A 15,355-nucleotide genomic window follows, 5' to 3' on the forward strand; every position below is an offset into this window, starting at 1 on the left:
GGGACATTGAAATAGTTGGTTTATCCAGTTACCTCACTTATAGACTGCCAACTTATCTACTGATTTGTATAATCTAATTTTTTAAAATAATATTAATTAAAGTATTTTTTTGAGATTATAATTGATTAAAGTTTGTATATTTTATTTTTTTGGTTGTCTTAAACTAACAATTTGGTATTTATCCTTTCACAGTGGATTCTGCTGTCTACTATGTAGCGTAAGTATTTACATTTTTTATTCACCTTCACATTTATGATATATGAATTAGAGTTAGACTCTTTAATCAAAATTCCACCTAATTTAATTTATTTCATAATATTATGAACTAATATTTATTTTCCATTTGTCGTTGATATTAGCACATTTTAACATGAAATACAATTGTTATGTCTTTTGTGAATATATTTACCTTGATAAAACTGATATTAAGTGGAACTTACCCCTCAAACTTGATATATGGAAAATTAAGGATATTTGTTTTATATACAGGTGTGCTGCTGTAGCTGCTGGTATCAATGAAACGCTGGAGGATGCCAAAAGAACAGGAGTAACCATCGCCGACTTAGTACCACCATCATGTACAGAAGATGGCAATTATAAGAAACTACAGTGTTTACCAGAATTGGGGTAGGAATCTGTTTAATAGTGCTATGTCAAATGGAAGTACTCCACTAAGCATCTAGATGCACATCTATTGCTTTTATGTTTATTGTTTCATTAAAGAACCTTCATATTTGAGATGGGAATACTCTAGCTTCTGGTTTAGGCCCATAATTTACATAGCTTACTTTGGCTTGTCTATTTTTAGATTTTTCTATACTCCAGGAAAGATTTTTTTATACCTTGTTAGCAAATCCACCGCCCGCCAATAATGATGATTTTGAATAAAAACATAATTTTATATTTGGCCAATTAGAGCACTTGCCTCCACAAAAAATGAAAATTTTTGAAAAAATTAAAAGTTTTTCTTTATTGTTTTATATGCCTTGAAATATCCAAATATAAGATATATTTATTTTTCATTATATAAATTTAAAGTATTTAATCATCCCATTACTACAGTGTTTACATTCACCAATGAAACGTTATGTCTATTTCGTGAATACTTACCTGGATAACCGACTAATTGCCATTGTTCCCAAAACGGAACACCCCTTCGAAAATAATGGAACAGTCCGACCCAAGGCGCCACGTGCGAACCGTCTCCCTAACAAACGTTCTCATTCCCTTTTCGACATTGTTCGAAGTTGGATACACCCAGCCTTTGAAATTACTTGCAGTCTTTTCAAGCTATCTTATTTTGCCTTGGATTTATTTTCAACTTGCAAGATATCCTTTGTTTATTGTAGTCTCGATCGACATGTCCGCTCGCAAGTCTTTGTGCTCGGCGTGTGGGGGCCCTAAACCGAGTGTTAAGCTCGACCGGCACTCGGAGTGCCCTTTGTGTCGCTCGTGTAGTAAGGCTGAGCCTTGCGAGATTTGTGCGCGCTGGCCCCCGACTAAGTTTGCGGCGGCTCTAGATTGGGCAGCTCAGGCTGCCACTCGATCTCAGGGTTCACGATTGATTTGTGTATTTTATTTTCTCCTCCGTCTGGATGTTTTTGGCAAAACAATTTCAAAATGAAAAAAAAAAAAAAATTTTTCACCCGCCACTGACGATCGTAAAATTAGAAATTAGTTCACCAAAACTCTACACCATAAAGCCAGGCATTCCCTGCGCCCAGCAGTCATCGGCCGGCGCGATTCAATGAAGAACACAACGCGACGACGCACATGCAATGGATTGTTTTAAATGCCATTGTCTCTCGATGGCCGCACCCATTTCGGACATCTGAATCTGCCCCTGTTATCATCATTAATATCGTCGTTCTATTTATAATTCCATTATCTTTCTCCTTCCTCCATATCAACAAAAATAATTTTAAAAATCCAACTAAAGCCAGCACACACTATTGCCGACAATATTCTATGGAGGACACAATGCAACGAAGTGCGTGCAATGAATCATTTTCAATGACGAATCTGCAGATGGTGTCGCCTCGTTTAGCGCTCACAGTGAGCAGAGCTGGATTCGTTGTACGAGTACTATACCCGGCTTTAGTGTGCCATATAACTATACATAATAAATACGTAGTAATATTGATGTGTTAAACAATATTTAAATGAGTGTGAATACATTTTATTTGCTTAAACTTATTTCATTAATTTTTTTTTTATTGTCAGTGGCCTCTACAACTGATGAATTGAAGTAAGTATATTTTGACTTTAAATTATTTTACAATTTTATCAGCAAATGAACTAATACTCGTAGTAGAAACTGAATTTTGTTATTACTGTAGCATTCTTTATTTTAGATACAAATTCCATTCCACTGCCATTTCACAATAATTCACATAAACACTAAAAAAAATCTTACTGACAATGTTGATTAATTTTCTTCCGTGAAATAGTTGTTTTCAGATGATATCATACATAGAGCAAACTAAAGCAAATGCTATAGCCAAAGGGCTGACTGTACCAGACCTGGTACCTTTGAATTGTTCTGAAGACGGCCGTTACAAAGCTGTACAGTGTCATCATTCAAAGTAAGTCAACTGTTTACCTAACTCAGGAACACTGCCGAGTCGAATGGCCAAGCGTTAAGGCAGAGGTGCTGAAACCAACATAAATTGGAAATTAACGAGTGTTGTAATGACTCAATATTAAATTTGCAAAATAATAAGTTTATCTGGTTTTTTTTTTTCCAGGTGTTTTTTGGTTGATGAAGAGACAGGAAACTTTATTAGAAACATTGAACCTCAAATTGGTAAATACTTTTCATAGTTTACTTTTGGTAACAGATACAAATAATTAACTAATTCCCGTTTTGGAAATATTTGGCAAAAACCAAAAAAATTCAGAAGCTTAGATAAATAATTTCTTTTCCCCCCCCCCCCACAAAGTTTTGCCGGAAAATTGAACATTGTAAGAATGGCCAACAAAATTAATCTCTTATCGGTCTGCCTGTCATTTCAAAGTTTTTACATTTGTAATAAATATACTGAACATTTAAATAAAATAACAAGCAAATGGATAGAAGCATTACTCTTTAATGTTGTGATTTTTTAAATTCTAATTGTACTCCAGTCTGCTATGGGAATACATATTCCTCCCCTAAAATTTTACCTTGCCGCTCACTTCCCCCCCCCACCCCCAGATTCCTGACGCTGCCACTAGCTATAACCTTGTTTTCTTCCCGCTGTAGAGCGATATTGATGAATTGAAAAGCTTACCCATTACATAATTAGAAGTTTCTGCTAGCATTTTTTGCGCTAGCACCTATGCTTAGCCTGGCTTTGTGTGGGTTTTAATTTTTTAGCTTTTAACTGCTTGATTCTACACTGTTTATGCTTTCTCTGCGGACAGTGTTCTAACCGAGAGACAGCTTCTATTCTTTAGGCCGGAAATCGACCTTTTTTAAAAATGACCTGTCTGTTGGTTTCCATTACAGATGATAATACTTGCACTAAAACAAATTGCTGTGTTTTTAATTGTACACAGTTATTAATGAAGATATTTAATTGATTTTACAAAGGTATTATATAATGTAATATAATTTCCTTTTTTGTAGGTACTACACCAACCCCACCACCATCATTTACAATAGACGTTTCGGGACCAGGAAGGTAGAATTATAATTAATTTAATAGTGCTGTACCTAATTTAATTTCCAATATCATATTCTTTCCTTGAATTTTTCTGCAAATTACTATTTCTTATTTACAATAGTAGCGGCAGTTTGGCGCAGCGGTTCAGGTTTGGGCTTTCAATCGTAAGGTCGGGGTTTCGAGTCTCCGCTGTGCAGATTTGCTTGTGTCCTTGGGCAAGGCACTTTAGCTACATTGCTTCAGTCCACCCAGCTGTATCAATGGGTACCAGCAAACTGCTGGGACTAACCTCATCCGCTTCACACTACAGAAACTGGAGATAAGCTCCAGCCCTATGGGCCCCAGTGGCTCGGAAAGGATTAGTTTTATTTACAATAGTATACAGTATTCTTCTTTTCTATCTAATAACAACCTTTCTTGTGTTTTCTGCTTCTTGTCTGCCCTCTCTCCAATTTTTACTCAGCTTTTTTCTCTTAAATGCCCTTCCCCCTTTATATAAGAAACTCCACAACACTGCTCAAAATATCCTTTATACAGTATTAGATTTTCCAACCTTTCATGATTTCAGATGTGCTGAAGTTGCGGCAGAAATTGTAGAGCAATTAGCTGAAGCAGCAGCGCAAGGTAGATTCATTGCCGACTTGACACCACCTAGTTGTACTGTTGATGGCAATTTCATGCTTGTTCAGTGTAGATATCCAATTGAGTAAGTCTTACCAAAGAAATAAGTACTGTAATTACAATAAGTAACTTATTTTTTGATGGCTAGCATGACCTTTACATTAATTTGAACATTGTGAGCTGAGATTAGCGATAGGAGTGACAGGTTAGTCTAATAAAGGGGTGGGTAAAAAAATGGATCAAGGACTGAAGTAAATTTTTTATTTAACATTGTAGTAGTCCTTTAATAGTGTTAGATAAGCATGCAATCTACAGTTTAGAAATTGGGATGTTACCAAAAATGATTGAAGATACCAAAACAAACTGTTGATATAGACTGTTTCATTAATAGAAAGATTGAAAACTGTTGATTCTTTCATGTGTACAGAAGATGTCTGAAATTAATCATAGGCTATATGAGACGAAAATAACAAATCAGGTATGTAACAAAGTTTATAATTGGTCCACAGGTGTCATTGTGTAGATCAGTATACTGGGGAACCATCCTTCTACTCCATGCCAAATTGCCGTGAGTATATAAACTAATTAGTATACAACCAACAAACAGATATTAAAATATTAGCACTTGAGAAGAAATATAACAGCAGAAAAAATAAGTAGCTTAAACATATATATTTACCTAAAGCATAAAATATTCATGAGAATTATCGAAAGATATTTAAGATAAAACCGAAAATCCAAGGAGCCAGCATATCTGCTCCATGGAGAGAGTCGGCTATATAAATTTCGTATGCAACTGCACAACTCATATTTAACATTGTTCAATCATCCGTTATAGTTATAAAGGTAACCACATTAGAAGCATCATGACTTCCTCATCAGATGATGTCTCTATACATCATCATCAATTCAGTTTAGGTTCTATTATTATTCCATGCAAGCTTTTCATTCTGCACGATAACGTGAGCCCAGGTTTTGCAGGGTCTACCGCGTCCACTGTTACCATTAACCACAAGACGTTGGACCCTCCTCAGCCAGTTGTCTTCAACTCTCCTTTCTGCATGTCCAAACCAATGTAAGCCTCTTTGCCACCTCACATCCACTAATTTTTCTTAGCTACTCACTCCATCGGATCCAGCTGATTATTGATGTTTCATTTCTGTGTAGTTGTTGGGCATCCTCAACTTCGATAATCCAAGTTTCACTACCATATATCACTGCTGACATATTATTACATGAATAGTACATGTTTCATTACAGAAGCCCCTAGTGACTGTGCTATACAACGGCAGGTAGCCACTGAGGCTAACCAAGCATTCATTCCTGAATGTGATATTGATGGCTCATACAAGTCGAGGCAGTGTTCTGGATCGATTTGCTGGTGTACCTTAAAGTCTGGCGCACCAATTCAAGGAACTACCCATAAAGACAGTAACTCCATAAATTGCAACTTGGAAAGACCAGAAGGTATAGAAAATGGTTTTATTAGATAGTATAAAATGTTTTTTTAATTATTAATAGGTAGTCATTTAGATTGCTGAATAAAATTAAAATTTTATAAGTAAAAAGTAAAGAAGAATATTTTAATTAAGTGGAAGCCAGATGAGACTCTTCACTTGGTTATATGTTATAATATCTTGTAAAAATATACTTTGTTTGTTCCACTAGATTCTGCTGATGCAAGTACACCAGGACCAAATTAATAATAATATGCTGCATTTTGTATTTTAAATCGGACAAAGTCAAACCTTCCTCAAGTTCATTTGTAAGCAACCTGAAAACTGAGATTGCATTATTTTGCTTCAATTAGGATTTGTCCATCTTTACATAAAGAATGAACTCCACCATTGCTCCAACATTTAATTTTCAAGATGTAATTGTTGAAAGTGACTGTGACTAAAGATGGTTATTGTGACGTGTGCAGCTTATTCTTGCCTCTTAAATGTTTAAGTCAAAGATCAAACTACGAGTTAATGTTTAATTAGACGTTTTAAATTACTCTTTTTTTTTCTCTAATTGTCTAAGCTGATGTATAAGTGTTTACGTTATGTCCAAGTGTGTGTATGAAAGATGAACGAAGTGAGACTTGCTGCTGTTACGGTCGTTGCTGCTTAATCTTTTCAATGTATATTTGTTACCCGACCTTTTAAAACAACTCACTCTGCAGTCGTAGTTATCTGGTAAAATTAAATTGTAGTAATTGCTTTGCTCGAATGTCGCATTAGCTAATATCTCATCTATTGATTAATATTTTTCACTGTAGTATATAGTAAGCCCAATCTATCTTAGGACACATTTTTATAGATGGATTATAAAATTTGAGGATAATCTTTGTTACTGCTCTGTCTGTATTGCTGATATTTGAAGCATTCTGAAAGGTCCATTATAAATCATTATCCATTTGACTTTTTTTGTTATTAATAATTTGTTATTAAAATACTTTGGATAAATATATATATATTTATTTCGCTTTTGTCTTGTTATGTCTGTGCATAACTATGGGTGTTGTTTTAGTACATAATTTTCGAATATACAATGCAACAAAAATGATACAATTCTACCAGTAGCAACATGGTACGTCCTTAGGAACCTACACTTAAACGACATTTTAAATAATGCTTTGGATAAAAAAAAATATGTCACTTTTTTCTTGTTATGATTGTGTATAACAATGGGTGTTGTTTTCGTACATAATATTCGAGAATACAACGCAACGGAAGTAGATCTGAATCTGATGCAATTTCCCTACCAGTAGCAGCTTGGTACGTCCTTGAACGACATTTTAAACAACAATACTTTGGATAAAAATGATATTGATGTCACTTTGTCCTGTGATATTTGTGCCAAAACTATGGGTTTTTATGTTCTTACATAATTTTTGAGAATACAACGCAACAGAAGTAGATCTGAATCTGATACGCTCCTACTTGTACGTCCTTCCCCAACGCAATTAATTTATTGAGTACATACTTTTATTTTGGTTGATACTTAATACAACCACTATTATTGGTTATATATTTTTTGTTTATCTTTGATTCCGGGCGCTATGCATCTACGGAAAAGTCGCGATACCAAATGCGTGACCGTTACATTACATTAGAAAACAACACTTGAACGAAATTTTGAATAAAAAATTATTACTGATGATTTCCGATTGATATGACCACGATTATCTTGCTATAATTAATACAAACTCTGATCTTGAGTTTGAGGGTAGCTGAATTTCTTGTCATAGAACAAATAAAGGCGGGTACTCACTGTGAGCAACGGCAACGCGACGACGAACGCACGCAACGGCGCGGAACCAGCAGATCGCTTTTTGAATGAGGATCTGTTCAGACTGCCATTGACAATCAGCAGACGGCGTTACGTCGTCAATTGCTCTCCGGAAGCAGATGTGACGCAGTGAGTGCCTAGCTTTAAGCAACGTTTGTGATGATGCATGCATGTGGTTGTCTACAACTTATACAATTCTCATGAGATCTTGTAACTTAAAATGTTTTGGTTAAAAACTTTTAATCATCATTAATAAAATACTGCTTAAACACAGAAAATAGCACACACATTAGTATGAAAACGAAAATCATATACTAGCTAAAAAAATGCTGCTGATGTTTGTGACAATAGTAAGTTTCAGAATGATCGAAAGAGAACAGCATTCACAACATTTGTTTCCAACTATTCATGATCACAGAATTATTATATATCTACCTGTATTACTAATTAACATAAACAGTGTAGCGTTTATCATAAATGAACCGATAGTAACAGGTATAATCCCCTGCGTCCTTTTCTTGAATATCTGTGATTTGAATTGAAAAATCAGTGACCTGATCTCCGACAAACTGGTAACGTTTGTCTAAAACCATCATTTGTTCCATTGTAAGCCCAGACGGAGTTAACCACATAACGTATGTATCAGGTGACCAGGTGGACACGTCACATCGCAAAGTTATCGTGCTGCCAATACTCGTATTTATTTGAGAGTCTTGTTGATTAAGCAGAGTTGGAATATCTGTTGGTACTGAAACTAAAGGAAAAAATAAATCATAAAGACCTAATCCATTTATTGTAAGATGATTATTTATGAAAAAGAGAGAACGATTAATATTCGTTAAACCTTATACTGTACTGTACACGTCACAGTGGCAGCAGCAGTAGTAGGCCTGCTAGTGGTGGTGGCACGGAAGTCGATCTGTGGGGGAAGGGCAATATCAATTTCCCCCTCCCACTTTTCACCAATCTTCTATAGTTAAAACCCCACTTTTCAAAGCGAGTGGAAAGAACAACAATTACGAATATCTGTCATGAATTTCTTCTGTTCACTTGTGCTCTGTTCCATGTGGAGTGTGTATTTCGGGACCAAAACCGAGAAAAAACGCAATTGTGTGTATGGTATATTTCGTAACCATCTCAGTAACTTCTCCTTCGGTTTGATGGATACAACGGTTATCAGAGGCTAAATTTATTGCGAAAACAATGTACTTGTACTGTACGTTGTTAAAATTGGAAGCGTATATACATATTAGGCTGTCAGGCGTTGGCCCCTACGGCCCAAGACTTCCTTATTTTACAATTCGTCCTCTTTTCTCCCCTCCCCCACCCCATCCACTTTCAATCACGGATCGATGCCCTTGGGTAGTGGTATCGGTTCTGGTATTGGTGCCGGTAGTAGTGCAGTTTCATTGGTGTAATTACAGTGGTAATGGTACAGTAGTAGGACAGTATAGGAATACAGGTATAGGCCTATTATATTTTACTATTTTATATTTCCGATTTTACTTACCCAATTCTCTACATGATGGCATTGTTTCATTGACACCGACCCTAGAACCGTCTACCTCATCACCATTGAAATCGACGCACCAGCATTCAAGTAAACCTACAGAACACACAGATGCGCCCACGTAGTATGCACCTGTCCTACCATCACAATACGGACTAGAAGGTAGTCCCGTAAAATTGCCAACATATTCAATAGGCAAGCCAGATAACACGGCCTGTTCAAGCACGTAATTCCACTCTTTCATTGTTTGAGCCTGACTTGCGGCGAGGTAGGTTGAATTTGCTGTGGACTCGTTAAGGAAGAAAGCAAGATGAGCTGCAATGTTCTTTGCTGATTGGTCCATGCAAGGAGATAATTCACCTGTTAATAACGATAATAAATATGAATCGGAATTAAAATATAATGTATAAACTACTGTAGTCAAACAAATTAAAAGTAAGCAATTGTAGGCCTAGTGTTAAATGATTCAACATAATAGCGATTAAGGCTATAGCAGTATCAATTTTATTATTTATTTATTTATTGCTTGCTGTTTCTTGCTTTAGAAATTGAAAAGTCTTACGGCATTCTGGAACAACGCGACCTGACGGCTGTCCGCTCTTCTTGTCAACGCAAACGCGTCTGTAACGCAATAACATTAAAAGTATTATAAACGACGGTATTTAAATAATGCAAACCGATAAATATACACAAACATAATCCTTAATGGTAGGACGAACCGCACATAATACGGACATCTCAATTTGGAAAGTTCAGGTTGCAAAGTATAGGAACCCAGTTAGCGAACAAAACTATCTTTAATGTTAAAATAAATTAGTCATAAATATTGAGTGTTGTATACATATCGTACCCAAGGTCCCTCAAATTTTGAGCTTCTTCATAATTTCCATCTGAATCACATTGTGGGATGTTTTCAATGGTCGTCCACGAATATTGGTCGTTAAGGTCTAATTCCATTAGTTTCTTCCTTATTAATTGCCGTTGTACTTCGCACCTACATCATTCAAACAAAATAGAACATGTTTTAAGAAAATATATATACTTTTCGCTACGCTGCCGCTCTAATAATACTGAACGACATACGTGTGTTTTGTGAGACACGCGCGTATTCCTTGCTCTGTACTGATTGGTCAGTTGTTAAGTTTGATTGACATTCCGGGTACATTGGTTAAATGTTAATGCTTGGTCGATATTATCATAAATAATTCAATTATTAAGAAAGAAAATCACTCTCAAAATTTAATTTTTGGTATAGTAAAGAACATTAGGCCTAATGGAAAAACAAGAAAGAAAAAGATTATCAGTATTGCTATTAAACCTAATCTGATTCCACATTAAAAATGTGTAGACCTATATACATGATGTGTTATTGTTTTTTATATTTAAAGAGTGGTTTACCTTCCATCGTGGGTTCCAAACGGCTCATCGAGCTGTTTTTGAATTAGATAGAATTCACCAAACAATGTAAGCTCTGAAAATAAAACCAATAACTATATTATTATGGATGTGCAAGCTATATTAATACTGGGTACATAATTACGGTTTCAATGGAATTTATAAGTGAAGAATGGTACCATAGGGCATTTTTGTAGAGCATGATATCTGTTATTTGTATACGCCGGGAACTAGTGCTGTTCCAATAATACGCATGTGCAATAGAGTATTTAATTCAGTTGCTTCCAATCGGATTAAAGTTCCTCATTACCCCAGTTGGTTAAGGTGTCTGCATATACACCAAAAAAAAAGCTGGCTGCGGGTTCGAATTCTGGTTAGAGCAACTTCTTTCACTCTCAAACTATCATATTTATTTTAAAATGTTACTGTACCTTCTTTTTGCATACACTCACAAATCGGACATCTGTATTTATTAGTTTTGAAGCCCATTCCACAATATTTATTACAAGGCTGGATCACACACTTGAAAAGATTTGGATCCGGGTTCCAAACTATGAAAGAAAACAACCGATTTACACAAAACCGATTTACACAAAACACATCTACCATTTAGGCCTATGTTAGTAATGATGGGCTATGGAAAACATCATATAGCTTATGTAATGGAAGATTTCTAGCTAATGGTAAAGACTGTTAATGTTTTAATATAATAACCAAAATGATTTACTCCAACTATATAATAAAATAATTCTGATGAAAACTACCTTCAAACGTGTAAGGCTCTGACTTGTAATAGTAATCGTTTGATGTATCTGCTATTTCACATCGGTACAAGCCATCATCTTCCGCTGTTGCATTTTGAATTTGCAGGTTAGACGACGCCGTCGGATAGAGATAATAAACATCAAAAACGTTGTATCGGGAATTATTGAAAGAATTAATAGGTATGCCATTTTGTGTCCAGAAGATGTAAAAGTTGTCTGACTCTGAAATGTTTTCGAACTTACAATGCAGGTCAGCCAATTCATTTTCTAAAACATTTATAGGATATATTTCATTCGTACGTATTGGCATCGAAGATACTGAAAGAGAACAAATTTCCTAGTATAATAAGTGGTAGATACACGGATAAAAGGATTCTATATTTCAACAACATTCTGTACAGTATTTATTCCAGTATCTTAATCTCTTTATTACATAAACGAACACAGGGTAATTTTATTGTAAAAACATTTCATCTTACAAGTTTTTGTTTTGTTTTGTTTTGTTTTTTTATATATATAATAAACTAAGCACAGAAACATTCAGGTAATAAAGAAGTGACACATTCACTTTATACACCAACCTTGGCGGGAATAATGTGAACAATCAGGAAACACGGTGGAACTTTCGCTACCTGTTATCTCTTCTCCAAGAACATTAACGCACCAACATACAGCTTCAGCGATTCTACATTGCAGAGCTTCGTAGTCACCATACTCGTTACAACTCGGTATGTGTGTAGTAGGGTCAAAGAGTAGGCTTTCATCCTCTTCTTTACTGAGCATGTCCATAGCTACTTGGATATCGTTTGCATCATCCCCACTTAAGAGACGTCTTATTAACTTTGCTTTTTTCTTGTGCGAAGCACCTCTAAGCGCTTTGAATAACGCATTGATCCTATTCGTAACACAGTCCTTGTAGGTTCCTATAAGGAATAGACGATTGTCAATTTGGAACTATAGAAATACAGTTCACCCTTCAATTTAAGACCATAATTTGAGACCAGATTCAAGGTACCGATTAACAATCTTTCAAATAAAAGCATACATTCTCTAACTGGAAACTGAACCCCGAGACAACTCTAAATTTTCAGGTCCCAAATATAGTATCGATTTAGAGGGTGCACTGTAGTTGGCATCAATCGTACATTAATTGAATTAACGACCAACTGATGTCAGCATCAAAATCAGAATCAGAATTTATTGTCATCACAAGCTACAGTATAAATACAAACAAAGTTACTATTTACTCTTAACTTTAGTACAGTATATGTTACTTCAATATACGGTAGGCCTACAGTATGTACTCACCACAGTCTGGGATTGTTTTTCCATTCGGAAATCCTGATTCTTGATCAACACAGAAGCATCTGGTGATGATCAAACCGAAAATTAGAATCATATAGCCGATCGTTTTATATGTACATACCGATTAATCATTCAATCGATTCAATTCAATCCAATTTATTTATTTCCACTTGTTCAAATGTTATGGTGCAGATGAAATGAATATAGGCTTAACAAAATATCATTACTAAGTAATAACAACATGTAACATAGTGAAATTATTAAATAACATATATGGTAATCATACAATATTATTATAATAACAAATAAAATGCTAATACACTTCTATACTGGTGCCAGCAGCAGTCATCAATCATCAGATCAAAATCCCCTAATTAGGTTTGCTGACGTCATCATGATTATCATAATTCTTATTTGTCAACGTGACTGATAGGCCCCCTACTTACAGTATCAGATCATTTACGTAGAATTGGGTGGAGCAAGTGACGAAGCCAGAAAAAGTGTTAAAACTTTTAAATAGTAAGCTACGCAGTTAAACAGCAGAAAAATGTAAGAAAGATAATGGATATAATAATAATATATTTCACAATTATAGAGAAGCATAACTTAAGTGATCCAAGCAAGTAAGGGCGAAAAAAAATAATGTGAATTGCAAGAAATGTTTTTTTTTTTCACTGGCAGATTTAAATGCATACATAGACCTTAAATTGGTAATATAATTTGGTAATCCGTTCCGGAGTTCAGGGCCATAGTAAACAATAGGTTTTTGCTTTCAAGTAGTCTAGTGAAAAGGAAAAGATAATGGTCTCTGTGCCTAGTATAGTAATGATGAAACACATTGTTTTTACATAAAAGAGAGATAGAGAAAAAAAGAACAAAATTCTGATATCACTTCTATGCTGGTGCCAGCACCAGTCATCTATCATCTGATCAGAATCCACTAATGAGGTTTGGTGACGTCATCATGACTATCACGACTGTCACCGAAACTGATATTTACAGATACAGAATATTTATGTACAATCGGACGGAACAAGTGACGAAGCCAGAAAAAGTGTTAAAACTTTGAAACAGTAGGCTCCACAGTTAAACAGGACAAAAACGGATGATAATAACTATATTAATAATATAATAATGAGTATTACCCCAGGCAGGGGTCATTCAATAGATAAAACAATCAATCATTAGATCAACTAACCAAACATTTATTCAATCAATCGATCGATCGATCGAACAATCAATAAACCAATCAATCAATCAATCAATTAACAAATCAATCAACCAAATCGACCAATCAATCAATTGATCGATCGATCAATCACTCAATCGATCAACTTTTAGGCTCGCTATTATTAGTATTCCAAATAAATAATGTTTTCAATATCGTTATAAGTTATAGGTGTGTGGCGCAGCGTGTAAGGTTTCTGATTGTGAGATGTGAAATTGTGAGATCGGGAGATCGGGAGTCCGAGACCGACGCTCGTCGCACTGCTTGTGGGCAAGGCACTTTACTTACTTTTGCCTCTCTCCACCCAGGAGTATAAATGGGTACCTGGTAAGATGTATGGCATTGAATGTATGGGTCGTGTGTGTTTAAGCAGAGAAAGTTGCACAATGTGCAGATCTGCCAATTCAGTATCCATTGTCCAGGGAAATAATGATGCCAACGCCTTGTATAATCGCTTGTAAAACTGCGGATTGTGAAAGGTGCTATATAAATTATGGTTCTATAAAAATAAATAGGCCTAAACAAATAAATAAATAGGCCTAAATATTACACTCTAGTCTACATACCCAGCTTTATAATTGCACTGTTTAGCTTTGAAATTCCCGTCGTCTGTACATTCTGGCACCCACGGATATGGAGTAGTTTTTATCGAACTTTTCTTCCATTGAGCAATTTCATCTTCCATACGAATTCTGACTTCTCGGCATGTTTCACTATACCGAACGGATGATTTCTCAACCACTTTGCAATCACAGGTAGGACAACCAGAGTCATCATTTCCATGACCGTAAGGACAGAATTCTTGACAAGAGTACAGCTTGCATTGGACTGGGGTTGGGTCAACAGTCGACTGGGTAACAGGCGGCATCTCTGTCGTAGTAGTAATGGGAAGCTCTAAAAGAGCCAAAAGAAATACGGTACAATTTCGTAGAAAATAATTTAATAATTACGATGTCACTGGGGCGTATGCAGGAGGGATGCAGACTGTGCGATCGCGCACCCTCCCCCCCCCCCCCCCCCCCCCCAAAAAAAAAAAAACAAAATTGTATTAAGAAAAATAATTGTATTGTATTATTTATATATTATTTTTATCATTAAAAAATATAGTACATGTTAGATTTTAAAAGTGTGAGAGTGCAATTTCCGGGCAACTTGATGTCCATATTATTAAAATGTTCTCACCTCAGCCCCAACCTGAGGTGATGTGAATTCTCATGCACCCCCTACCGCCCCCTACCGACAAATCCTGCATCCTCTCCAGTGTCAGCAAAACACTAAACAAAAAATCAATAAAAATCAAATAAGAAGTTGAAAAAGAAAAAAAATCTTACCACAGTTGGGTGGCGCTAGATAGGTTTTGTTTCCAGAAACAGGATCAACGCATTGACAAGAATCACTGAAATTTAAGTGTCAATTAGATTTTAACTCGTCTTAAGAACATTTCGTTAGCAGCAAATCAGTTGGATTTTATTATAGCATTTTTTAAGAGCTCAGCTTAAATCGAAGTTGCATATGTCATATTATAATGCTAAAGATATATATTTTGAAACATACTAACGTACGTATGTAGGCTTCTTCGTCTGTAGGCATGCATGCAGGCGCGTAACAA

General features: G+C 35.5%; 2 protein-coding genes across 7 annotated transcripts in view; one reads left to right on the forward strand and one right to left on the reverse strand.

Annotated features, from left to right (window-relative positions):
• Window positions 1–5,971, forward strand: part of LOC117100282 — a 50,202-nt gene extending 44,231 nt beyond the window's left edge. The window contains exons 60-68 of the mRNA XM_033239932.1: window positions 193–217; window positions 490–627; window positions 2,451–2,585; window positions 2,748–2,806; window positions 3,611–3,665; window positions 4,216–4,353; window positions 4,778–4,836; window positions 5,529–5,735; window positions 5,937–5,971. Of these exons, the coding sequence (XP_033095823.1) occupies window positions 193–217; window positions 490–627; window positions 2,451–2,585; window positions 2,748–2,806; window positions 3,611–3,665; window positions 4,216–4,353; window positions 4,778–4,836; window positions 5,529–5,735; window positions 5,937–5,971 (851 nt within the window). The remainder of the gene's footprint in view (window positions 1–192; window positions 218–489; window positions 628–2,450; window positions 2,586–2,747; window positions 2,807–3,610; window positions 3,666–4,215; window positions 4,354–4,777; window positions 4,837–5,528; window positions 5,736–5,936) is intronic.
• A 554-nt stretch (window positions 5,972–6,525) lies between these two features.
• Window positions 6,526–15,355, reverse strand: part of LOC117100270 — a 23,564-nt gene continuing 14,734 nt past the window's right edge. For all 6 annotated transcript variants that reach the window (XM_033239898.1, XM_033239897.1, XM_033239902.1 and 3 more), the window contains 11 exons: window positions 15,078–15,142; window positions 14,313–14,640; window positions 12,522–12,580; window positions 11,795–12,136; window positions 11,214–11,531; window positions 10,881–11,000; window positions 10,453–10,525; window positions 9,905–10,048; window positions 9,617–9,675; window positions 9,055–9,414; window positions 6,526–8,298 (listed from right to left, as the gene is read on the reverse strand). In XM_033239898.1, the coding sequence (XP_033095789.1) occupies window positions 7,988–8,298; window positions 9,055–9,414; window positions 9,617–9,675; window positions 9,905–10,048; window positions 10,453–10,525; window positions 10,881–11,000; window positions 11,214–11,531; window positions 11,795–12,136; window positions 12,522–12,580; window positions 14,313–14,640; window positions 15,078–15,142 (2,179 nt within the window). In that variant the 3' untranslated portion in view covers window positions 6,526–7,987. The remainder of the gene's footprint in view (window positions 8,299–9,054; window positions 9,415–9,616; window positions 9,676–9,904; window positions 10,049–10,452; window positions 10,526–10,880; window positions 11,001–11,213; window positions 11,532–11,794; window positions 12,137–12,521; window positions 12,581–14,312; window positions 14,641–15,077; window positions 15,143–15,355) is intronic.

This window comes from Anneissia japonica, unplaced genomic scaffold, assembly GCF_011630105.1.
Source record: "Anneissia japonica isolate Jap-2015-1 unplaced genomic scaffold, ASM1163010v1 scaffold287986_len575832_cov185, whole genome shotgun sequence".
Lineage (NCBI taxonomy): Eukaryota > Metazoa > Echinodermata > Crinoidea > Comatulida > Comatulidae > Anneissia > Anneissia japonica.